Source organism: Thalassophryne amazonica, chromosome 13 (assembly GCF_902500255.1).
Source record: "Thalassophryne amazonica chromosome 13, fThaAma1.1, whole genome shotgun sequence".
Lineage (NCBI taxonomy): Eukaryota > Metazoa > Chordata > Actinopteri > Batrachoidiformes > Batrachoididae > Thalassophryne > Thalassophryne amazonica.
Genome location: NC_047115.1, coordinates 93,017,388 through 93,042,797, shown reverse-complemented (window position 1 = coordinate 93,042,797; position 25,410 = coordinate 93,017,388). Strand labels below are relative to the sequence as shown.

General features: G+C 45.7%; 1 protein-coding gene across 1 annotated transcript in view; it reads left to right on the top strand.

The window, feature by feature from the left end:
* LOC117523561 (cadherin-23-like) overlaps nucleotides 1–25,410 on the top strand; it is a 157,634-nt gene that overhangs the window by 84,207 nt on the left and 48,017 nt on the right. The window contains exons 15-17 of the mRNA XM_034185123.1: nucleotides 22,706–22,917; nucleotides 23,754–23,948; nucleotides 24,278–24,391. Coding sequence (XP_034041014.1) covers nucleotides 22,706–22,917; nucleotides 23,754–23,948; nucleotides 24,278–24,391 — 521 coding nt within the window. The remainder of the gene's footprint in view (nucleotides 1–22,705; nucleotides 22,918–23,753; nucleotides 23,949–24,277; nucleotides 24,392–25,410) is intronic.

Sequence of the window (25,410 nt, the reverse complement as noted above, 5' to 3'; positions counted from 1 at the left end):
GAACACTTCAGAAAACCATTGTCAGTTAACACAGTTCATTGCTATATCTACAACTGCAAGTTAAAACTTGACCATGCAAAGCGAAAGACATAAATCAACAACATCCAGAAACACCGCCACCTTCTCTGGGCCTGAGCTCATTTGAAATGGACAGACGCAAAGTGGAAAAGTGTGCTATGGTCTGATGAGTCCACGTTTCAAATTGTTTTTGGAAATCATGAATGTTGTGTCCTCCAAGCAACATCTTTTTCAGGGATGTCCCTGCTTATTTCAGCAAGACAGTGCCAAGCCATAGTCTGCATGTGTTACAACAGCGTGGCTTCGTAGTAAAAGAGTGCAGGTACTAGACTGGCCTGCCTGCAGTCCAGACCTGTCACCCATTTAAAATGTGTGGCGCATTATGAAGTGCAAAATACGACAACGGAGACCCCAGACTGTTGAACAACTGAAGTCGTACATCGAGCAAGCATGGGAAAGAATTCCACCTACAAAGCTTCAACAATTAGTGTCCTCAGTTCCCAAACGCTTATTGAGTGTTGTTAGAAGGAAAGGTGATGTAACACAGTGGCAAACATACCACTGTCCCAGCTTTTTTGAAACATGTTGCAGGCATCCATTTCAAAATGAGCAAATATTTGCACAAAAACAATAAAGTTTATCAGTTTGAACATTAAATATCTTGTCTTTGTGGTGTATTCAATTGAATATAGGTTGAAGAGGATTTGCAAATCATTGTATTGCATTTTTATTTACATTTTACACATGTCCCAACTTCATTGGAATTGGGGTTGTACACTGGATGCCCCTCCTGATGCAACTCTATTGTTGGGTATTTTCTCCTCCAAACATTCTTAAAACCTTTGATAAGACAAACAGAGTCAAGAAACACCAGTGAGACAGAAAGTCAAATTAATCACGCGCGGAGTGCAGTCCAGGCTGTACACCAAGGCTACACTAAAGTCTGGCCTGTGCTCCCGCTCTTTTTATTAGAGATGCCCTCATTACATCATAAAACTTGTCCTAAGGGGGGGGGGGGGGGGACAACGCGAGACAAGTTTCTTCCCGTAACATAAACACATACGTCAATAAGCGCAGCTGTAAGGAAAAACAGTTTCTTTCTTTTACTCTTATCGTCGGAGGTCAGCACATCTCGTTCGTCTGTTGCAGTTATCAGCTGTTGTGCATCTGCCTGGAGTGTCCTGGTCTTCACACTAAGCATCACATCACAACAGTCAAAACAACCTTCAGGTCTATTACTCCCAGTCATGCTTCACTCCCAGTCATTAGCGGCTACAAAAACAAGTTGTATAATAATAATAAGTACATCCAGCTCTTCATTCCCAGTTCAGATTGACCCCAGCATGCTAAAACAAGGTTGAATAACACATACAGTCTCAGGGTTAGGTGCAAAACAGCACAACACCGTTCTCATGAGAAAGAAGACAAGGTACAAATGTTTAACAGTGATAACATATATACAAAATCTTTAACATTCCCCTCCTGTTTATCGCCTGTTAAACATACAGTAGTAGTTATCACCTAGCTTAGCACTTCTTTTTGAGATTTTCACTAAGAGGTTCATCATGGTATGTTCTATAGGCTTACACCCCAGAGGTGATGTCATCATTGTCACCATCATCGGTGTCTGGGTCATCATACTTCCATTGGTCTGGGTACAGGTCATGGGAGTCATCGTCCTCCCCGGTGTCGTCTTGCCCCAGGAGTGGATATGATGCTGGTCCCCCTCCTGGTCCTGGACTTATTGCTGTGGTTATCATTCTATTTACAAGGCCTCGGAGACATGGAATACAACAACATCCACACAATGTTAGAATTGCAGCAAATACTGCTATAGACACTAATAGTGAAGAAATCAAAGACCTCCATCTTCCCATCCCTTCCAGCCACCAATCCCAGCCTTCGGTGTTTACTCCACTGTGCTCTTTCATCTTCCTGTTCAACGTCCTCAGCCCGTCAATGGCTTGAGTGAGACTGCCGTCTGCAGCCGTGTTGTTGGGAATGAATGTGCAGCATTGTTCTCCGAACATGGCACAAACACCTCCTTTCTCCGCCAACAACATATCCAGAGCAATACGATTCTGGAAGGCCATAAGGGACGTGGCTTCTAACTGTGAATGGACAGCCTTAAATCCTCCCTCAGTCTAATTTCCTAATTTCTGTACATTGTAGTGGATGTAGTTTATTCTGTCCACGTTTTTATTAATTGAACACCACCAACAGATGGAAGATTCGAATCCAGCTGCTATTTGATCAACCAGTTTATACTCGTCAGGCACTCCTCTGGGGACTCCTATTGCGTCAATATATGTTGGATTTCCTACTCCTTTCCACTCTCTTTTTACTCTATGTCTGGCTATGCCTTTCTGCCAATCTTCAGGAATAAGAGAGGCTGCATATGTCGTAACGTCTTCAGGGGCTTTAACTGGTAACAATAATGATATTAATGCACAATAACCTGACACATTTCGTGGCAGTCTGTCAAAGATTCTGTTATCACCACACCACCACCATACGTCACTCCTCCCGACAGGTTTGAATGTGGGAGTACTACGGACCACATTCTTACACCAGGCAGTGTGGCTTAAGCTACCCAAAGTCTTACTTGTCCCTGTCAAGTGTACACATGTATGGTTAGCATGCCCAACTTTGCTTGAAAATAAAGGTTTGATCTTAGTCAATTTGGTCAATGGATAGATCTTGTCCCACTTAGAACAATTGTTGTTTGCTGCAATGTATGTCTGTGTCATAACAGTCAGCAGACAGTCTTTGGGTAATGCTGCCGGTATCACCTGTAATATAGGTCTGGGTCCCATACATACAACACAGTCCTTCTTTGCTGCTAGTCCTGCTTGTTCTGCCATTAAAAGCCAATTGTTATTTTGTCCACTAATTCCTGTAGTTACTAGGAACCAGTCATCTGCCTTCATGTCTTTTGTGCCTTGTACGGACATCCCCTTTGCTTGTATGGACACCCCTTTGACGTACTTAATTCGGTCAATATTGGTTGCTGTACTCTATCTGTTTCACAGAGGAAAAAATGGAAATACGGATCTTTTCCTGGTTTGTATACCCAAAGGAGGAACAACCAACAGTCTCCCTCTATATCAGGTGGGAATATGGTTCCTTTTTCTGTGGTATTCACCACTATAGACAGCTTATCATCTGTTTGATACATTTTGAGAATTTGACTCTGGTATTTAGCCCACTCGGTTTGTGCCCATCTTGGTGTCCATCTACTCCATTCATCGGCTACCAACGTTTCCCATCTCTTATCTTGTTGATCATTGGTCATATACCATGAGAAACTATTTCCGTAATTAGTCCCTCTGTCACCATCCCCACCATCCCATATTCCATGGGTAAGAGCACTATATGGTACAGAGATGACCGCAGAAGCATTTCTAGGAATGCAGGCTTGTACACCAAATCAGTACGCATTGTTCCTATCACAGCTATGTACTGTGGCATTTATTATCGGACTGGGGTCTTTGTTACTTCTTTTTGGTCTCTGCAATCTGCGGAGGTGATCCTTATTATCATGTCCCGTGCTTATGGCTTTTAATAATAAGCCCAATCCAAAAAAGAAAAGTAGCATAACAAGGACTGTCCATGGGGTCCAGAAACCCTCGTTCTTTTGTTTTTTTTCTTTCGCCATTTCTGCACACTACAGCACACCTATGTTCAGAACAGTGGCTTCTTAATGTCTTCTGCTAGCTTTCGTGTCTAACCTGGATCTTAACACCAAGCTCACACACTATTACTAGTCTTGTCCTACTGTTCTTACTGTTTGTCTGTGTCTGCAGAAATGACTTTCTTACAGTGAGTTAAATGAATCCATGTACTTCTTTCCCCAATTTTCAAGGCTGTGGGTGTTGTGAGTAGTACTTGATGGGGCCCTTCCCATTTAGGTGAATGCCAGTGTTTTCTCTTGATGCTTCTTATCAACACCCAGTCTCCAGGTACCACTTTAGGGTCCTCCTGTGGAGAAATGGGATCATCAGTGTTTGGAACTCTCCCTCGTTGTCCTTCTCTTCCACAGTTCCAACAAATCAGGGGACCACGTGGTGGCCCTCCCTGTCTGTGCTGCTGTTGTGGTTGCCATGGTCCTTGATGTTGTGGCTGTCCACCTTGTCTGTTTTGCCATGGCTTTTGGGGGCGTTTGCACTGCTTCTGCTGTCTTAAGTTACCCTGTTGGTAACATATTTCATCATCTCCGTGTGCTACATACACTCCTTTGTTGCTGTTCCCTGTCTTTTTCTGCTTTAAGACTCCTTCTGCATGACAGCAGTGTGTATGTGTTTCTTCCAATGTGCCTGTAGGCAATCCAATCCAATGTTTCTGTATCCAAGCTTTTATATCCTTATTGGAATGTTGGATCAGAGCGTTTTTCAATTGTTGTTCATACACTGGTGTTCCTGGCAATATGCCACTATGGACCCTAAATACACTCTCAAATCTGCATCTAAACTCTGTCCATGGTTCTCCTTCTTTCTGTGTTGTCCTGGTAATTTCAGTATAATTTATCTTTGGTCCTAACATACCTTTTGCACGTGTAATCATAGCTTCCACTCTTGTTTTCAAGACTGGATCATCATGTGGCAACGGTACGCCATCCTGGTCTGCAGGATTCCAGTCTCCGCGTATCTGACTCCATTTAGGGCCACATGCTTTCATCCACACCTGTTGGACTTCAGGTCCACTAAGGTGGTAAGAACTTCTAATGTTTTCTATATCCTGCATAAATCCCTCGGTATCGACATGTGGCGATGGTATCATGTCGACTGCTGCTTTGATATCATCAGCATTCCATGTTCGATATACGAGCATGGTTGATCGATGTCCTGCTGTTCCTGCAGGAGGATTTGGTACTTCTATCATAGGATAGGCACCTCCCTGGTCACTGTGTTCCACCATGGGAGGGGCTGTGGGCACTTTCGCTTGACTGCGTGTTTGTGGTTTTTCTGGTTTTTCTGGTTTTCTGGTTTTTCACTTTTTACCTTAGGTTTTACTGCCAAATCATACTGTGGTGGCGGTACATCGTCATCCTCTGGTAGAGGAGATAAAGGTGTTGTTGTCACCGACGATCCAGCCGGCGGTGGTTGTTGAGGCTGTTCTGGTTCTCTGTGCTGAATTATCACATCTTCTTCTGCCTTACCTACAGCTTTCTTTTCCTTGCTTTCTCTAATCGTCGCTTCTCTGCTCCCTTCTGTCTGTTCTCTGCTTCCTCCTCCCAAAATGCCACTAAATCTGCCCCTACTTTCTGCATCTTTTCTCATCACCTTTATGTTCCTGTTCTAACTCCTTCTTTAGCTTCTGTATACTGATCAGGTTCAGTCGTCCGTCAAAGTCATGTTTATTTATCCAGGTCTCCAATTTCTTTGTTGCTTTTGGATTTTTTGCTTCCATAAATTTCCAGTCGTCAGTTGATAAATTTTCCTTATTTTTAGACGTCTTACCCCCCGTTTTTATTATCCCTTGTTAAAATTTGGACTTCAGACGGGGGCACACCTAGGGTGTTCTAAATCTGAAGTTTTCACACTTTCTTTGGACGTGACAATTAATTTGCCGTCGTGTGGTTGATTCCTTTCACCTCCCCCGTAGGAAGCGGAATCACTTGCCTCCGCATCCACACACACGGTTGTCACTAACGTTGTCCAAAGTATTACACTTTCACACAGTTATTCTATTTACACTTACACAAAACACTATTTACACATAGAAACACTTTTAATAATCGTACGCGTATTCTTATGCCAGGGGAGCTCGCCCTCCCGTGAAATTTAACTAATGTCCTGCATTAGGGGACTCCGCCGTCCCTGCCAAATTTAACTGCTTTTTTACAGTGCACGTATTTCTACCCGGGATTTCCTTTACGTATTAAAACAGAGGAGTCCGTACCCTCCTTCTGGAACTTAACTACGGGTGTCCCTCGCAACCGTAGAGGAGTCCGCCCTCCTCGCGGATTTTAACTGCTTTGCATTAACAGACGATTCCACGCCATCGCTTACGGAGTTTAACTGTTTATGTGATCTGATCACCACTCAAAGAAAGTTACAAAGAAATTCTACTCACTGACTCGACCTCCTGTCTGTCTTCTTCGGGAAAATCTCGTCAACCAGACGATGCCAACGGTGGTCGACAATTGCAGACACGATCAATCGATCGGACCTTGGCCAAGGATTTACGTCTGGACTTGGCGACCCCCGCCGGACACCTCCGGTATTGTTGAGCTCCCGGACGTAGCCCCCAGTCAATGTTGGGTATTTTCTCCTCCAAACATTCTTAAAACCTTTGATAAGACAAACAGAGTCAAGAAACACCAGTGAGACAGAAAGTCAAATTAATCACGCGCAGAGTGCAGTCCAGGCTGTACACCAAGGCTACACTAAAGTCTGGCCTGTGCTCCCGCTCTTTTATTAGAGATGCCCTCATTACATCATAAAACTTGTCCTAAGGGGGGGGGGGGGGGGACAACGCAAGACAAGTTTCTTCCCGTAACATAAACACATACGTCAATAAGCGCAGCTGTAAGGAAAAACAGTTTCTTTCTTTTACTCTTATCGTCGGAGGTCAGCACATCTCGTTCGTCTGTTGCAGTTATCAGCTGTTGTGCATCTGCCTGGAGTGTCCTGGTCTTCACACTAAGCATCACATCACAACAGTCAAAACAACCTTCAGGTCTATTACTCCCAGTTCATGACTGACCCCGTCATGCTTCACTCCCAGTCGTTAGCGGCTACAAAAACAAGTTGTATAATAATAATAAGTACATCCAGCTCTTCATTCCCAGTTCAGATTGACCCCAGCATGCTAAAACAAGGTTGAATAACACATACAGTCTCAGGGTTAGGTGCAAAACAGCACAACACCGTTCTCATGAGAAAGAAGACAAGGTACAAATGTTTAACAGTGATAACATATATACAAAATCTTTAACATCTATATTAACCCTCACTCACAACCTACCATACATGCTTCTATGGGCAGTCTATGGGCAAACCCGTGCTGATACTTACACATCACGTGCATGTGTGCAGTGCTGTAGAAGGTTGCCTGTGGACACTTTTCGTCCTTCACGTGCAAATTCTACAGGTCTTCCGAAAAATCAAAAATGCATACAGTACATACAAGACCCGTACTCCCATTCTGTGGATGAAACGAGTCAGGATCATGGCTAGTAGGAGCTTTGCGATAACAGTAAAATGTGCAAGTGACACACTATTATTGTACGGGTGACATGCTTACAAGTACTTGCTATTTGTGCGGCCCACAAGACAGAAGTACATCTCACTTTCCATCCCTATGTGTGGCATGCACACACCGTACATGGCACAAGTGGCAAGACTCCAGGTATATATTGGGGGGAATCATGCAGCATGTAGCATTGAAGGGAAGAAGAGGGCACTGGTAGGATTATAGTCAATACTTGGCACCAGACGCACCCCCAGACCCTGCCTGCGTAGACAGCAGGGCACACATTACATCTTGGTGTTATAGATTGATGTAGTATTGTCCAAAGTATTCCAGAAAGGGCCAAGAGGGTGCAGGTTTTCTTTGCAGCCACTGACTCCAGCAGGTGATTTCACTGATTAACATCACTTTGAGAAGACGAGATGAGTTCATCAATGAAATCACCTGCTGGAGTTAGTGGCTGCAAAGAAAACCTGCACCCTCTTGGCCCTTTCTGGAATACTTTGGACACTACTGGGTTAATGCAACATTTTTCCAGTATGAGTATGGAGTGAGGGGGCCCTTCTCAGGGCCATCCAATCTCTATACTCGCAAAGCGAGAGCTATGTTCGGGTGCTCAGCGGTAAGTAACTCACTGGATTGGTTTGCAGCCGAGTGTAAAGCGGGTGGGATGAGGATCAGCACCTCTAAATCTGAGGCCATGATACTCAGCGGGAAAGCAATGGATTGCCTACTCCGAGTAGGAAATGCGGTTCAAGTACTTCGGGGTCTTATTCACGAGTGAGGGGACAATGGAGTGTGAGATTGGCCGGAGAATTGGTGCAGCAGGGGCGTTGTTGCATTTGCTCTACTGTACTGTTGTGATGAAAGGGAGCTGAGCCACAATGCGAAACTCTCGATCTACTGGTTAATCTTCATTCCTGCTCTCACCTATGGTCATGAGGGTTGGGTCATGACGGAAAGAACTGGATCGCGGGTACAAGCGGCAGAAATGGGCTTCATTAGGAGGGTGGCTGGTGTCTCCCTTAGCGATAGGGTGAGAGGTTCGGTCATCCGTGGGGAGCTTGGAGTAGAGCCACTGCTCCTTCGCATTGAAAGGAGCTATCTGAGGTTGTTAGGGCATCTGGTAATGATGCCTCCTGAGCACCTCCCTAGCGAGGTGTTCCAGGCACATCCACCTGGGAGGAGACCCTGGGAAAGACCCATGTCTAGGTGGAGAGATTATATCTCCACACTGGAACACCTCGGGATACCCCAGTCAGAGGTGGTCAATGTGGCACGGGAGAGGGAAGTCTGAGGTCCTCTGCTAGAGCTGTTGCCCCCATGACCCAATCTCAGATAGGCGGTTGAAGATGAGTGATGATGATAAATCCTTGTTTCCAAAACATTATGCGGCACTTAACAAATACATTTTTTTGCAGCAATTTCCAATTGTAAAACATAGTACAAAAAAGTATTTTGGGTAGAGAAAAACAGCAAACAATTAGGCACAGGGAATAAACAAGTGAATGCAATGGCAAAGAAATTAATCTGCCCTATCAATTCCAAATGCAAAAAGTAAACAGTGGATAGGCTAGTGATGCACAGGGTTTTTGTTTTTTTTTAGAGAGAGGAGGCATGATCAGACGTGATATCTGTAGTAATGAATGACGGATCACTGCACTGTTCTCGCTTTCAGCACCTTGGACAGTGGTCCAAGGTGCATTTTGATACAAGCCTCAAGGCTTGTATCAAAATGATGCCTCACATTCACACAAGCTATTTTTAATTGTAATATTGAATGATTTTCACAAGTAAAGCTGTGAAAAAATGTAGGCACGGTGTGTACAGGATTACAGCTGATGGAGCAAATGGCTGATGCCATCCCAAAACAAGTCTTAGAGTGATGCACCTCCACAGGCAGATTATAGAAGCTAAGCAGAGGCACAAAGCAACGTTTCCTGTGGTAATACAGGAACACTGACCTCGGTACACGAGGGGGCAGAGCATTGCCAATCGTCAGTCTGGTGGGCTTCGCCTCCACACAGACTCAGCTCTGGAACCACTTTCCTTGATAGGGGTTGGACCTTATTCTTCTCTGGAGTTGCCCAGGGTGTGAGGCATTGGGCGGGTGTGGGGTACTCATGAGTCCCCGACTGAGGGCTGGGTCATGACCAAAATAACTAGATTGTGGGTACGAGCAGCTAATATGGGTTTCCTCAGGATGGAGGTTGATGTCTGAAAATTTCAGTCATGCATGAAAAACTCGGAGTAGAGCCGCTGTTCCTTCATGCTGACAGGAGCCAGCTGAGGTGGTTTGGGCATGTGGTAAGGATGCCCCCTAGGTGCCTCCCAAGAGAGGTGTTCCAGGCACATCCTGCTGGGAGGAGACCACCAAGAAGACCCAGGACTAGGTAGACAGAATATATCACCACATTGTCCTGGGAATGCCTCTGTATCCCTGAGTCAGAGGTGGCTGGCTAATGTGGCCCGGGAAAGTAAAATTTGGGGTCCCCTGCTGGAGCCATTACCCCTGCAACCCGATCCCAGATAAGAGGTTGAAGGTGAGTGAGTGAGTGAGTGAGTGAGTGAGTGAGTGAGTGAGTGAGTGAGTGAGTGAGTGAGTGAGTGTGATGAATGATTTTATAATGAAGTCACACAGAAGTTATATGATGAAGTCATAAGTAGTCAAAAAACATCATTACAGACAGCTGTATACGTACTTCATTGATCATTGATATTGTGGTGTGTGGAGTATGCAGGGTGTTCATCAGCCCTCTGATGCCTTTAGTTCATTTATTTCATCTCTTGACTTTTTACTGATTTCCCGTGTTTTCTGGAATATAATTTGAAGGGTTTTTTTTTCTGGTTTGGGTGGCCATGTGACTTATACTCAGGTGTGACTTTTATACCAAAACTCCTGCATTTGTTATTCAGAATAAAAATTGTTCTGGGCTCGCCCCGTTAGTCCTGTCTCAGCCTTTTGTCTGTGCATCTGTCCTCATCACTTGTCTTGTGTCTCTGCCCCTTGGGCGCTTCCTCCTGTCTTGGGTCTGTGTGTGGGTGTGCACTTGTTGGCAGCTGGGTGGATGCGTGAGCATGTGTCTGTCTCCCCATGCCTCCCCTGTCTCCCCGTGTGTGTGTGTGTGTGTGTGTGTGTGTGTGTGTGTGTGTGTGTGTGTGTGTGTGTGTGTGTACTTGTCTCCGGTGTCAAATGCCACATTCATTCTGTGTATCTTTTGTGTGTGTGTGTGTGTGTGTGTGTGTGTGTGTGTGTGTGTGTGTGTGTGTGTGTGTGTGTGTGTGTGTGTGTGAGATTGTGCGTGTGGTTCCCTGCTCCGTGTCTGGTGTGAGTTCCGTGTGTGTGTACGTGCGTGCCTCTGGGCTGTTTTCTGTTGGTTCATGTGTGAGCAGGTGTCTGCTTTCTGGGTCGTGTCTGGAGTCATGTGTGTCTTTGTTCGTGTAGGTCTCGATTGTGTGTTTGCACTCGTGGGCCACTCCCTCGTGCCCATGTGATCTGTCATCCGTGTTTATGTCTGTCACTTTATCCATCCGTGATCTGGGTCTTATGCTCAACCCTGTTCATTTCGTCAATCTGTTTTCTAGGTGTGGTTGTTCCCGTTTATCTTATGTGTTTATTATTGTCAGTTAGTTCTTTCCCAGTGTGGTACTTTGTTCCGGTCGTGGTCCTAGGGTCTTACTGCCTGTTTTCTTAGCTGTTTATTATTTGTTGTGTCCATGTTTGCTTTTTATGTGTGTTCTCATGGAATATTTTGTGTTTCGGTTCAGGTTGTATTTCCACTCACCTCGTGATCTTTTATTTCTTGGTGTTCCTTATTTCCTCCCGGGTCCCTGTGTTTCCGTATCCACTTGTCACCACCTGTTGTAAAATGATCCTGTTGTATTTAAGCCTCATATGTTTGCTTGTTCGGGTACAGCTCAATTGATGTACAGTCACTGAGCATATTGTAGTTGACATATTTGATGTTTGTGAAGTTGGGTGGCGTTTTTGTTTGTGTTTCCATGGTTTTGTAAGAACCCTGTTTGATGTCACACACCACCAGTTCACCTGTTGCCATTGTTCCTAGTCTTCTCCGTCATACAAGTTTGTGGTTTTCTATTGGATTTTTGGTTTATCCCACATACAGCCACTGGGAACCATGACCTTAACTTGGTGGAGAGGTTTGTGTGCCCCTATGAACATGAGAGCTGTGTTGTCTGAAGCCTTTGTGCTCCTGGTAGGGTCTCCCATGGCAAATTGGTCTCAGATGAGAGGCCAGACTAAGAATGGTTCACAAGACACCATGAGAGAACAAGGCAGAGGAAATGTCACCCAGCCCAGAGGAAGCCCAGGGCCCCCGTCTGGAGCCAGGCCTGGATGGAGGGCCCGTCAGTGAGCGCTTGGTGGCTGGGCTTGCCATGGAGCCCAGTCAGGCACAGCCCAAAAAGGCAATGTGGACCTTCCATCTCCACCCTGTGGGCTCACCACCCATAGGGGGAACCGCTGGTGTCGGGTGCACTGTCCCATGGGGGGCAGTGAAAGTCGAGGACCTCGGCGGACCAGCCTAGTGCCACAGGGGCTAGCTCTGGGGGTGTGGAACGTCATCTCGCTGTGGGGCAAGGAGCCGGAGCTTGTGCGGGAGGTGGACTGACACAGTTAGATCTGGTGGGCCTTGCCTCCACACATAACCTCTGCTCCGGAAACACTCTCCTTGATAGGAGTTGGACTTTATTCTTCTTTGGAGTTGCCCAGGGTGTGAGGCACTGGGCGGGTGTGGGGATACTCACGAGTCCCCGGCTGAGTGTCACTACGTTGGAGTTTACCCCGGTAGATGAGAGGGTCACCTCCCTGCACCTTTGGGTGGCAGGGGTGGGGGGTGGGGGGGACTCTGACTATTGTTTGTGCTCATGCACCAAACAGCAGTTTGGAGTATTCGATCCCTGAATGGAGTCCTATATGGTGCTCCAGTGAGGGACTCCCCTTGTTCTACTGGGGGACTTCAACACATACGTGGGTAATGACAGAGACACCCGGAGAGGCGTGACTGGGAGGAACGGCTTCCCTGATCTAAACCTGAATGGTTGTTTGGACTTCCGTGGTAGTCACGGACTGTCCATAACTTACACTATGTTCAAAGATAAGAATGCTCAGAAGTGTATGGTACCAGAGCACCCTAGGTTGAAGATCAATGAGTGATTTTGTGATTGTATCATCTGATCTGAGGCCGCATGTTCTGGACACTAGGGTGAAGACAGGGGCAGAGCTGATCACCATCTGGTGGTGAGTTGGATGAGAGGATGGGGGAGGACTTTGGGCAGACCTAGTAAGCCCAAACAGATAGTGCAGGTGAACTGGGAGTGTCTGGAGGAGCCCACTGTCTGACAGATGTTCAACTCACACCTCTGGTAAAGCTTTTCTAGCATCGCTGTAGAGGTTGCGGGCATTGAACCAGAATGGGCAATGTTGAAAGCTTCCATTGCTGAAGCTGCAGTGGGGAGGTGTGGTCTGAAGGTCTTGGGTGCCTCAAGGGTGGTAACCCTCGAACACCGTGGTGGACACCGGTGGTCAGGGAAGCCGTCCGACTGAAGAAGGAATCCTTCCAGGATATGTTATCTTGGAGGACTCTGGAGGTAGTTGCAAGGTACCGACAGGCCAGAACGGTGGCAGCCTCTGCTGTGAGGGAAGCAAAGCAGTGACTGTGGGAGGAGTTCAGAGCAACCATGGAGAAGGAATTTCGGTCAGCACCAAGGTGCTTCTGGCGGACCGTGAGGCACCTCAGGAGGGAAAAACGGGGAACCATCCAAGCTGTCTACAGTAAGGATGGGACTCTGTTGACCTCAAATGAGGATGTAATCCGGCGCTGGAAGGAACACTGAGGAACTCCTGCATCAGACCAGAGCGCCCTCTATAGTAGGGGCAGAACTGAAAGCTGATAGAGGATAATCATCAGTTTCCCTGGTGGAAGTCACTGAGGTAGTCAAACAATTCCCCAGTGGCAAGGCCCTGGGGGTTGATGAGATTGGTACAAAAATGCTGAAGGATCTGGGTGTGGAGGGACTGCCTTGGATGACATCTCTTCAACATTGCATTGAGGTCTGGGACAGTGCCTAAGGAATGGCAAACTGGGGTGGTGGTCCCCATATTCAAAAAAGGGGACCAGAGGGTGTGTGCCAATCACAGGGGCATCACACTACTCAGCCTTCCTGGTAAAGTCTACCCCAGGGTGCTGGAAAAGAGGGTTCGGCCGATAGTCGAACCTCTAATTGAAGAGAAACAATGCAGGTTCCGTTGTGGAATAACCGACCAGCTCTTCACTCTCACAAAGATCCTGGAGGGTGCCTGGGAGTATGTCCATATGTGTTTTGTGGACTTGGAGAAGGCTTATGATCCGGTAGCCTGGGAGATACTATCGGAGGTGCTGTGGGAGTATGGAGTGAGGGGGTCCGTTCTCAGGGCCATCCAATCTCTATACTCACAAAGCGAGAGCTGTGTTCGGGTAAGTTGGACCCGTTTCCGGTGGAGGTTGGCCTCCACCGGGGCTGCGCCTTGTCACCAATCCTGTTTGTGATAATCATGGACAGGATATCGAGGCGTAGTCAGGGGGAGGAGGGTTTCCAGTTTGGTATGCTCAGGGTCTCATCACTGCTATTTGCAGATGATGTGGTCCTGTTGGCTTCATAGGCCTATGACCTCCAACACTCACTGGATTGGTTAGCAACCGAGTGTGAAGCGGGTGAGATGAGGATCAGCACCTCTTAATCTGAGGTCATGGTTCTCATCAGGAAACAAATGGATTGCCTACTCCAGGTAGGGAATGCGGTCTTGCCCCAAATGAAGGAGTTCAAGTACCTCGGGGTCTTGTTCAAAAGTGATGGGACAATGGAGCATGAGATTGGCCGGAGAATCGGCACAGCAAGGGCGGTGTTGCATTCGCTCTATTGTACTGTTATGACAAAAAGGGAGCTGAGCCAAAAGGTGAGGCTCTCGATCTACTAGTCAATCTTTGTTCCTATTCTCAGCTATGGTCATGAGGGTTGGGTCATGACTGAAAGAACTATATTGCGGGTACCAGCAGCCAAAATCGGCTTCCTCAGGAGCGTGGCTGGTGTCTCTCTTAGAGATAGTGTGAGAAGTTTGGTCATCAGTGGGGAGCTTGGAGTAGAGTCGCTGCTCCTTCACGCTGACATCGCGACGGAGCACTTTTATCTGCTAACTTTCATCAGCGTTGGCAAGCTAACTAGCTTGCTAACGCTTTCGTTTTTTATTTATTTTTTATTTATTTATTTATTTATTTTTTTCTCTTTTAGCACTGTTGTCGTGCGTTGCCTGTGCTGCTTCACGGCCTGTTTGGTGCCTTGATTGGGGCACTCCTTCTGCTGAATCACCTTTAAATTATTTACACATTATTCACTTTGTGTGTTTTTAGGAATCCGCTAGGTTGCGTAGCTACTAGCTCTTAGCCGATTTAGCATGGCGGCTTCTCCTGTCTCTCCCGTACTTTTCTGCTCTGGGTGTGAAATGTTTAGTTATTCCTCGGCCTCCTTTAGCAGTAACGGTACTTGTAATAAGTGCAGCTTATTCGTAGCTTTGGAGGCCAGGCTGGGCGAATTGGAGACTCGGCTCCGCACCGTGGAAAATTCTACAGCTAGCCAGGCCCCTGTAGTCGGTGCGGACCAAGGTAGCTTAGCCGCCGTTAGTTCCCCCCTGGCAGATCCCGGGCAGTCGGGAAAGCAGGCTGACTGGGTGACTGTGAGGAGGAAGCGTAGCCCTAAACAGAAGCCCCGTGTACACCGTCAACCCGTTCACATCTCTAACCGTTTTTCCCCACTCGACGATACACTCGCCGAGGATCAAACTCTGGTTATTGGCGACTCTGTTTTGAGAAATGTGAAGTTAGCGACACCAGCAACCATTGTCAATTGTCTTCCGGGGGCCAGAGCAGGCAACATCGAAGGACATTTGAAATTGCTGGCTAAGGCTAAGCGTAAATTTGGTAAGATTGTAATTCACGTCGGCAGTAATGACACTCGGTTACGCCAATCGGAGGTCACTAAAATTAACATTAAATCGGTGTGTAACTTTGCAAAAACAATGTCGGACTCTGTTGTTTTCTCTGGGCCCCTCCCCAATCGGACCGGGAGTGACATGTTTAGCCGCATGTTCTCCTTGAATTGCTGGCTGTCTGAGTGGTGTCCAAAAAATGAGGTGGGCTTCATTGATAATTGGCAAAGCTTCTGGGGAAAACCTGGTCTTATTAGGAGAGACGGCATCCATCCCACTTTAGATGGAGCAGTTCTCATTTCTAGAAATCTGGCCAATTTTCTTGGATCCTCCAAACTGTGACTGTCCAGCGTTGGGACCAGGAGGCAGAGCTGTGGTCTTATACACCTCTCTGCAGCTTCTCTCCCCCTGCCATCCCCTCATTACCCCATCCCCGTAGAGACGGTGCCTGCTCCCAGACCACCAATAACCAGCAAAAATCTATTTAAGCATAAAAATTCAAAAAGAAAAAATAATATAGCACCTTCAATTGCACCACAGACTAAAACAGTTAAATGTGGTCTATTAAACATTAGGTCTCTCTCTTCTAAGTCCCTGTTGGTAAATGATATAATAATTGATCAACGTATTGATTTATTCTGCCTAACAGAAACCTGGTTACAGCAGGATGAATATGTTAGTTTAAATGAGTCAACACCCCCGAGTCACACTAACTGTCAGAATGCTCGTAGCACGGGCCGTGGCGGAGGATTAGCAGCAATCTTCCATTCCAGCTTATTAATTAATCAAAACCTAGACAGAGCTTTAATTCATTTGAAAGCTTGTCTCATAGTCTTGTCCATCCAAATTGGAAGTCCCAAAAACCAGTTTTATTTGTTATTATCTATCGTCCACCTGGTCGTTACTGTGAGTTTCTCTGTGAATTTTCAGACCTTTTGTCTGACTTAGTGCTTAGCTCAGATAAGATAATTATAGTGGGCGATTTTAATATCCACACAGATGCTGAGAATGACAGCCTCAACACTGCATTTAATCTATTATTAGACTCTATCGGCTTTGCTCAAAAAGTAAATGAGTCCACCCACCACTTTAATCATATCTTAGATCTTGTTCTGACTTATGGTATGGAAATAGAAGATTTAACAGTATTCCCTGAAAACTCCCTTCTGTCTGATCATTTTTTAATAACATTTACATTTACCCTGATGGACTACCCTGCAGTGGGGAATAAGTTTCATTACACTAGAAGTCTTTCAGAAAGCGCTGTAACTAGGTTTAAGGATATGATTCCTTCGTTATGTTCTCTAATGTCATATACCAACACAGAGCAGAGTAGCTACCTAAACTCTGTAAGGGAGTTAGAGTATCTCGTCAATAGTTTTACATCCTCTTTGAAGACAACTTTGGATGCTGTAGCTCCTCTGAAAAAGAGAGCTTTAAATCAGAAGTGTCTGACTCCATGGTATAACTCGCAAACTCGTAGCTTAAAGCAGATAACCCGTAAGTTGGAGAGGAAATGGCGTCTCACTAACTTAGAAGATCTTCACTTAGCCTGGAAAAAGAGTTTGTTGCTCTATAAAAAAGCCCTCCGTAAAGCTAGGACATCTTTCTACTCATCACTAATTGAAGAAAATAAGAATAACCTCAGGTTTCTTTTCAGCACTGTAGCTAGGCTGACAAAGAGTCAGAGCTCTATTGAGCTGAGTATTCCATTAACTTTAACTAGTAATGACTTCATGACTTTCTTTGCTAACAAAATTTTGACTATTAGAGAAAAAATTACTCATAACCATCCCAAAGATGTATCGTTATCTTTGGCTGCTTTCAGTGATGCCGGTATTTGGTTAGACTCTTTCTCTCCGGTTGTTCTGTCTGAGTTATTTTCATTGGTTGCTTCGTCCAAACCATCGGCATGTTTATTGGACCCCATTCCTGCCAGGCTGCTCAAGGAAGTCCTACCATTATTTAATGCTTCAATCTTAAATATGATCAATCTATCTTTGTTAGTTGGTTATGTACCACAGGCCTTTAAGGTGGCAGTAATTAAACCATTACTTAAAAAGCCATCACTTGACCCAGCTATCTTAGCTAATTATAGGCCAATTTCCAACCTTCCTTTTCTCTCAAAGATTCTTGAGAGGGTAGTTGTAAAACAGTTAACTGATCACCTGCAGAGGAATGGTCTATTTGAAGAGTTTCAGTCAGGTTTTAGAATTCATCATAGTACAGAAACAGCATTAGTGAAGGTTACAAATGATCATCTTATGGCTTCGGACAGTGGACTTATCTCTGTGCTTGTTCTGTTGGACCTCAGTGCTGCTTTTGATACTGTTGACCATAAAATTTTATTACAGAGATTAGAGCATGTCATAGGTATTAAAGGCACTGCGCTGCGGTGGTTTGAATCATATTTGTCTAATAGATTACAGTTTGTTCATGTAAATGGGGAATCTTCTTCACAGACTAAAGTTAATTATGGAGTTCTACAAGGTTCTGTGCTAGGACCAATTTTATTCACTTTATACATGCTTCCCTTAGGCAGTATTATTAGACAGTATTGCTTAAATTTTCATTGTTACGCAGATGATACCCAGCTTTATCTATCCATGAAGCCAGAGGATACACACCAATTAGCTAAACTGCAGGATTGTCTTACAGACATAAAGACATGGATGACCTCTAATTTCCTGCTTTTAAACTCAGATAAAACTGAAGTTATTGTACTTGGCCCCACAAATCTTAGAAGCATGGTGTCTAACCAGATCGTTACTCTGGATGGCATTTCCCTGATCTCTAGTAATACTGTGAGAAATCTTGGAGTCATTTTTGATCAGGATATGTCATTCAAAGCGCATATTAAACAAATATGTAGGACTGCCTTTTTGCATTTACGCAATATCTCTAAAATCAGAAAGGTCTTGTCTCAGAGTGATGCTGAAAAACTAATTCATGCATTTATTTCCTCTAGGCTGGACTATTGTAATTCATTATTATCAGGTTGTCCTAAAAGTTCCCTAAAAAGCCTTCAGTTGGTTCAGAATGCTGCAGCTAGAGTACTGACGGGGACTAGCAGGAGAGAGCATATCTCACCCGTGTTAGCCTCTCTTCATTGGCTTCCTGTTAATTCTAGAATAGAATTTAAAATTCTTCTTCTTACTTATAAGGTTTTGAATAATCAGGTCCCATCTTATCTTAGGGACCTCGTAGTACCATATTACCCCATTAGAGCGCTTCGCTCTCAGACTGTGGGCTTACTTGTAGTTCCTAGGGTTTGTAAGAGTAGAATGGGAGGCAGAGCCTTCAGCTTTCAGGCTCCTCTCCTGTGGAACCAGCTCCCAATTCAGATCAGGGAGACAGATACCCTCTCTACTTTTAAGATTAGGCTTAAAACTTTCCTTTTCGCTAAGGCTTATAGTTAGGGCTGGATCGGGTGACCCTGGACCATCCCTTGGTTATGCTGCTTTAGACGTAGATTGTGGGGGGGTTCCCATGATGCACTGTTTCTTTCTCTTTTTGCTCCGTATGCATCACTCTGTATTTAATCATTAGTGATCGATCTCTGCCCCCCTTCACGGCATGTCTTTTCCTGGTTTTTTCCCTCAGCCCCAACCAGTCTCAGCAGAAGACTGCCCCTCCCTGAGCCTGGTTCTGCTGGAGGTTTCTTCCTGTTAAAGGGAGTTTTTCCTTCCCACTGTTGCCAAGTGCTTGCTCATAGGGGGTCGTTTTGACCGTTGGGGTTTTTCATAATTATTGTATGGCCTTGCCTTACAATATGGAGCGCCTTGGGGCAACTGTTTGTTGTGATTTGGCGCTATATAAGAAAAAAGTTGATTGAGTTGATTGAAAGGAGCCAGCTGAGGTGGTTCGGGCATCTGGTAATGATGCCTCCTGGGTGCCTTCCTACCTAGGGAGGTGTTCCAGGCACGTCCATTTGGGAGGAGACCCCAGAACATGTGCATGTGTTTCCCACCTGAGAAAGTCCTCAGGTGGGAATCGCAGGCATATATACATATTTCCCGGGGTCCATCTGGGAGGAGACCCCGGGGAATACCCAGGAATGGGTGGAGAGATTATATCTCCACACTGGCCTGGGAACACTGGGATCCCCCAGTCAGAGGTGATCAATGTGGCCCGGGAAAGGGAAGTCTGGGGTCCCCTGCTGGAGCTGTTGCTCCCGTGTCCCAATCCCAGATAAGTGGTTGAAGATGAGTGAGAGAGTGTTTGAGTGACCTCTACCTGCTGGTTTATCTGTAACACACCTTGTTGGATTTATTAAATCATCTCGGGTTCTTGGAACACATCCTCCTTTACTGTGGCTGTCTGCATGTGGGGTTCTATTTTGACTCTATTGTAGCACTAATTGCTACAAAAAATATAGTAACTATTTATACCAGACTTCCACATGAATGAAACCACAAAATAAAATACACTCCAGTGTTAAAATAATATATGCCAATAATAAAAAGTACGCTGCAGTAATGCACAAAAATCTCAAGGTCATCATCGTCGTCGACATCCATCTGTTTCGAGAGACAATGGTGTAGCTCCTTTGGTCAGCTGCATTTCCTGTTCCTGGAGTGGTTGTGCAAGCCGATGCGTGAGTGACAATCTCTGTTACATCTGGTGCAGACAAAAGGTGTCGATCGTTGTGCTGGTTGCTGCCGCTCCTTTCGCCTGGCTCTTTTGAGCGGCGGTTGTGTTCCGTGTTTCCTCTGAGATTTTCACGCCTTGCCTCACAGTAATGCACCAGGCAGAGCGTTCGTCTGCTAGGCTCTCCCACGTCTTGATGCCGATGCCACAGTTCTGCATATCACTCTTGCAGACGTCCTTAAAGCACAGTCTTGGGCGCCAAACCCTCCGAGATCCTTCTGCCAGTTGGCTGTAGAGGAGGTCTTTTTAGAATGCGGCCTGCGTCCATTCGCCTTACATGACCGAGCCATCGAAGGTGCCTCTTACACAGCACGGAGTGCATGCTGTCCATGTTGGCATGGTGCAGCACCTCTGTGTTGGTGATCTTGTCTTGCCATGTGATGTGCAGAATGCGACGCAGGCACCTCATATGGAAGCTGTTCAGTTTCCGCTCATGCCTCGTGTAGGTGGTCAACATCTCGCTGCTGTACAGAAGAGTGCTGAGCATGCAGGCCTGGTAGACGCGCATCTTGGTTTTCACGTTGAGGTTGGAGTTGTTCCAAACTCGCTGTTGCAGTTTTACCATGACTGCTGCTGCCTTGGCAATTCTGCTGTTGACTTCTGTGTTGATGGACAGCATGCTGGAGATAGTGGACCCGAGGTACGTGAAGTTGTCGACGACCTCGAAGGTGTATTCATCCATGGCGATTCTTGGTGGGAGCTCGGTGCCCTGAGCCATAATGTTTGTCTTCTTCAGCCTGATGGCTAAACCAGACTCCTTGCAGGCGTGGGATAGGAGGTTGACTAGCTGTTGGAGGCCGTCCTCTGTGTGAGATACGAACGCTGCATCGTCAGCAAACAGCATCTCGCAGATGAGTACTTCTGTGACTTTAGATTTGGCACGAAGGCGAGCGATGTTAAAGAGCTTGCCGTCAGACCTGGTGTAGATGTAGACACCATCATTGCAGTCTTGGAAAGCATACTGGAGGAGCAGGGAGAAGATGATGCCAAACAGTGTCGGAGTGAGGACACAACCTTGCTTCACAACACTGCTGACTGGAAAGGCCTCAGACGTCACGCCGTTATAACAGACTGTGCCGTGCATCTGGCACAGCAGATGTTGACACAGGGACGCCCCTTGTTCTTTGCGTGGTGCAACTTCTTTGGTGTTATACGCACCTTACTAGCAATGAGGGCATGATCCGTGTCACAGTCTGCACTGTGGTAGCTGCGAGTGAGGAGCACGCTGAAGAGGTTCGCATGTCTTGTGATGACTAAGTCGAGCTGGTGCCAGTGGCCTGAACGCGGGTGCCTCCAAGACACCTGATGTATCCATTTGCAATTAAAGAAGGTATTGGTCATGCATAAGTCTCGGAGGCAGTATAATTCGAGCAGTCTTTGGCCATTGTCATTGATATTTCGCCTCCAAAATCTACCAAGGCATGTAAGCGAAGCCTTGTGGTTGGCTCCTACTTGCATTCAAGTCTTCTAAGAGGTAGAGGCCTTCAGTGCTGGGAGTCTTAGATATTCCTACATCTAGGGCCTGGTAGAACTGGTCTTTCTCTTCAACGGTGGAACAGAGGGTTGGAGCACAGACACTGACGATGTTGACTAGTCCTGAAGATGTTGATAGCCGAAGACTGAGGATCCTCTCCGAGCCTAGTGTGGGAGGCTCGATGAAGCTGACAAGGGTGTTCTTGACTGCAAATCCAACCCTGTGCTGCCTCAGTTTTTCTGAAGCCTTTCCTTGCCATTTTCTGCCAGCCAAGTCTCCTGAAGGCAGGCGATGTCAATGCTTAATCTGGCAAGCTCTCTGTCGATGACAGCAGTCTTCCTTGCATCATCAATCAGTAGAAGGTCTGCAGAGAGACCGGGACACATGGTCCTGACGTTCCAGCTTATCAGGGGTGTCAGACAAAGAAGGCAGGAGACAAATGCAGGACTCACTTAGTAGCTCTGGTTCAAGGAAGCATTTACTGGGAGGCTTAGCTGGGTACGGTACACAGTAAGGCAGTCCAAGAAAAGCAAACAGATCCAAAACGTCAGGCAAAGGCATGGTCAAAAAATACAGGCAGGCGGTCAAAACACAAGGTGGAAGCAGGACTTAGACAGAGCGAGGTACAGAGCTTGAAACAATGGCACAGGGCACAACGATCAGGCAAAAACCCGGTGCAACCAGTGGTGTTTAAATACTCCCAGCAAAAGGTGCAGAAAGACCCAGAACAAGGCGTGACCCAATCACAAGGCGTGACCCAATCACAAAGAACCACCCCCCACCAAGCTCAGAGAAGGCAACCAAAAGACATACAGACCAGAAAAACCCAAGCAAAGCACCCCCAGCCAGAAAAGCAACAAAATCCAAAACCAAAACCCCACATTTACAATAGAGGGCAAACACAATACATGACACAGCTTGCGATCCAAAGAGCTGGAGGCTTCTTTTGTTTTTTACTTGTTTTGCCTGGTGCAGGTAGGCTCCACTGGATGCATGGAGACTGATTATTGAGCTGATAATACCTGTTATATATGGGTTTATATGGGTTTTTTCCTCTTCAAGAGGCCTTTCTTACAGATGCAACTTATACTCTGGAAAATGTGGTATTAAGTTGTGTGTCACTCTTAATTCTGCCTCCAACTGCACAGACCTGCAATTATTTATCGCTATGGGTTTAATTGTATTTATTTATTTAATTTTTTTTATTGTGTTGGTAAGCTATGACAGTGATCCAGCATTTGTAGGACAGCAAACTAAAATGGAACACATCCTAGACAAATCATGAAGTTTGAGAAGTCAAACATAAAGTTGTGTTTGTCTATAGGTCAGGGAAGAACTAAAGTGTAAAAGTCTCTATTTAACCGCTGACCTTCCTATGTCGGTTACAGATGCCTTCTCCCTGGATCCAGACACAGGCTTGGTGCGTTCTCGTCGTCTGCTTCAGTCTTTGGAGCGGTTCAACTTAACTGTCGTGGCGACAGATCATGGCCGTCCTCCTCTGTGGGGCACCGCCTCCCTGCACATCGCAGTCATAGACGTCAATGACAACAGGCCCGTGTTTGTCCGGCCCACCAACGGAACCATCATGCACATCTTAGAGGTGTGTTTAATGACCTTCCCTCTGAAGGTGGTGACGAATTGTCTGATATTTTATTGTGCAACCTGTAGATGCACACATGGACAAAATTATTGGTGCCCCTATATTTTATGTACACATTTTAATATGTGGTCAGAAATAAATGCAAACAAAGCAATTTTTTAATCAAAATTATTTTTGAAAATGTCCAAAGTTATTTGGCAAGAAGAACAAAATAACATGTTTTCATAAAATGAAACAAAAAATCCTGACATAAAATGTATGCTGGTCACAACTATTTACACCCTTTGATGAAATTACAGTAAATCATCACTTTTACAGCCAGTTTTCTTTTGACAAGTCAGGGGATGGAAACATGAACATTTCCAAGTCACAGAATATGTCTCCTCCATGGAGAACTTGCTAACAGATGGTCCGGTCGTTAGCTGGTAAGCTCTCAATCTATGTGTATTTTTAGATGCTGTTTATATATTTATGGAGTACGTTCATGTCCGACTTGCTTTTTCTAATTGCACTTTTAGCTTCTGGTTTGTAAAGAAAATACGTTTCAGACAGATTGTCATGGAAACAGTCCGATATGGGAAAATATCCAACCAGTTATCAGTCAATCAGAGCACATGTAACATCGCAGCCACATAATAAATAAATAAATAAATACATTTTATATATATATATATATATATATATATATATATATATATATATATATATATATATATATATATATGACATACCATAACTGGTACCTGGTAACTAGTACCACCAGGTACATGGATGTGAAAGTTATTAAATAGACTTGTGTTTCTCTTAAAAGTTGACATAAAGTGATTTTTGCGTAGGAGCAGCCTCCAGGCCTGTTGGTGTACGAGGTGTTTGCGACAGACAGTGATGAGGGCGTAAACGGAAAGGTCAGATACGGCTTCCTGCAGACAGGAGCAGGTAACAGAGACTGGGAGAACTTCCACATCGATGCCTTGACTGGAGTCATCACAACCACCGTGAAGCTGGACCGAGAGAAGCAGGCCCTGCACAGCGTGAGTGGAGCATGCTTGTGCAGCATGTCGTGTGCAGCATGCCACGTGTGTGCAGCATGTTGCGTGCGTGTGCAGCATATCCTGTGCGTGTGCAGCATGTCGCGTGTGTGTGCAGCATGTCCTGAGCGTGTGCAGCATGCTGCGTGCATGTGCAGCATGTCGCGTGCATGTGCAGCATGTCCTGAGCGTGTGCAGCATGCTGCGTGCATGTGCAGCATGTCGCGTGCGTGTGCAGCATGTCCTGAGCGGGTGCAGCATGCTGCGTGTGTTTGCAGCATGTCGTGTGCGTGTGCACCATGTCTGTAACTGAGTGTCACCTGCTCTCTCAGCTGATCATTGTGGCTCGCGACATGGGTCAGCCGGTGCCTTACGAGACCACACAGCCTCTGCAGGTGGCGCTGTTGGACATAGATGACAATGAGCCAGTCTTCCTCAAACCGCCGGTGAGTACAAAACCAGAGGAACTAAAACATTATAAATCTTCCTCATCCGTCATGAAGTGCAGATTTTTTGTTTTTTTAATTGAGCAGCCACTAAGAAAACTGTCACATGGTGACTGACTGACAGGAACCAAAGCATCATGCTGTCGTCTGAGAAACAGTCGTTTATGTGTTTGTTTGTTCCTTTGAGGTGCTTGAGCCAACTTCAACCAAACCTGCTGTGTGCACATCCAATCCCAAATCAGAAAATGTTGGGTCGGTATGAAAAAAAAAATGCAAATTAAAAAAAAACTGCAGTGATTTTTATATTTACTTTGACTTTATTTGAATGAATGAATGAATGAACCAAAAATAGTTCATGTTTTGCCATTTCATTTTTAATATACGAGGGGCAATTGAGAAGTTTTGAGTCTGACCCAGAAAACGCAGGACGTGGTTTTCCATCTTTTCCATTCTGAGGAAACAGCATTTCTCAACATTGCACCCAGTGAGTCAAAACCTTGATATTCTACAGAGATGTTGGTTTCTCAGAATGCAAAGGATGGAGAGCCACATCCTACTTTTTCTGGGTCAAGCTCAGAACTTCCCAATTGCCCCTCGTACATCCATTCCTGGATTTCAGGACTGCAACACATTCCAAAATGTGTGCTTTTTTCAGTGTGGTAGGTTCCCAGTTGAAACTTACCCCTGCCCATTTCCCAATATGGAGTTGCGCCAGGAAGGGCATCCAGTGTAAAACGTGTCAAATCAACATTCAGATCCCCCTCAGATCCCCCTCAGATCCCCGAGTAAAAACAAGGGAGATGCCAAAGGGACTTACTAACACATGCCAAAAAAGTAGAGAAGCTTGAATCTTCGACTGGACTGGGTTGCTTGACGCGAGGACGTTTCGCTTCAAATCGCAGAAGCTTCCTCAGCTAAAATTCTTGCTCTGGTGGTCTGACTTCTGTCTTGAGTCTTGTAGAGAAGAATAATCAAGAAGTCACAAAAGCTGGAGTTTTAAACCTAACCAGACCCCTCCT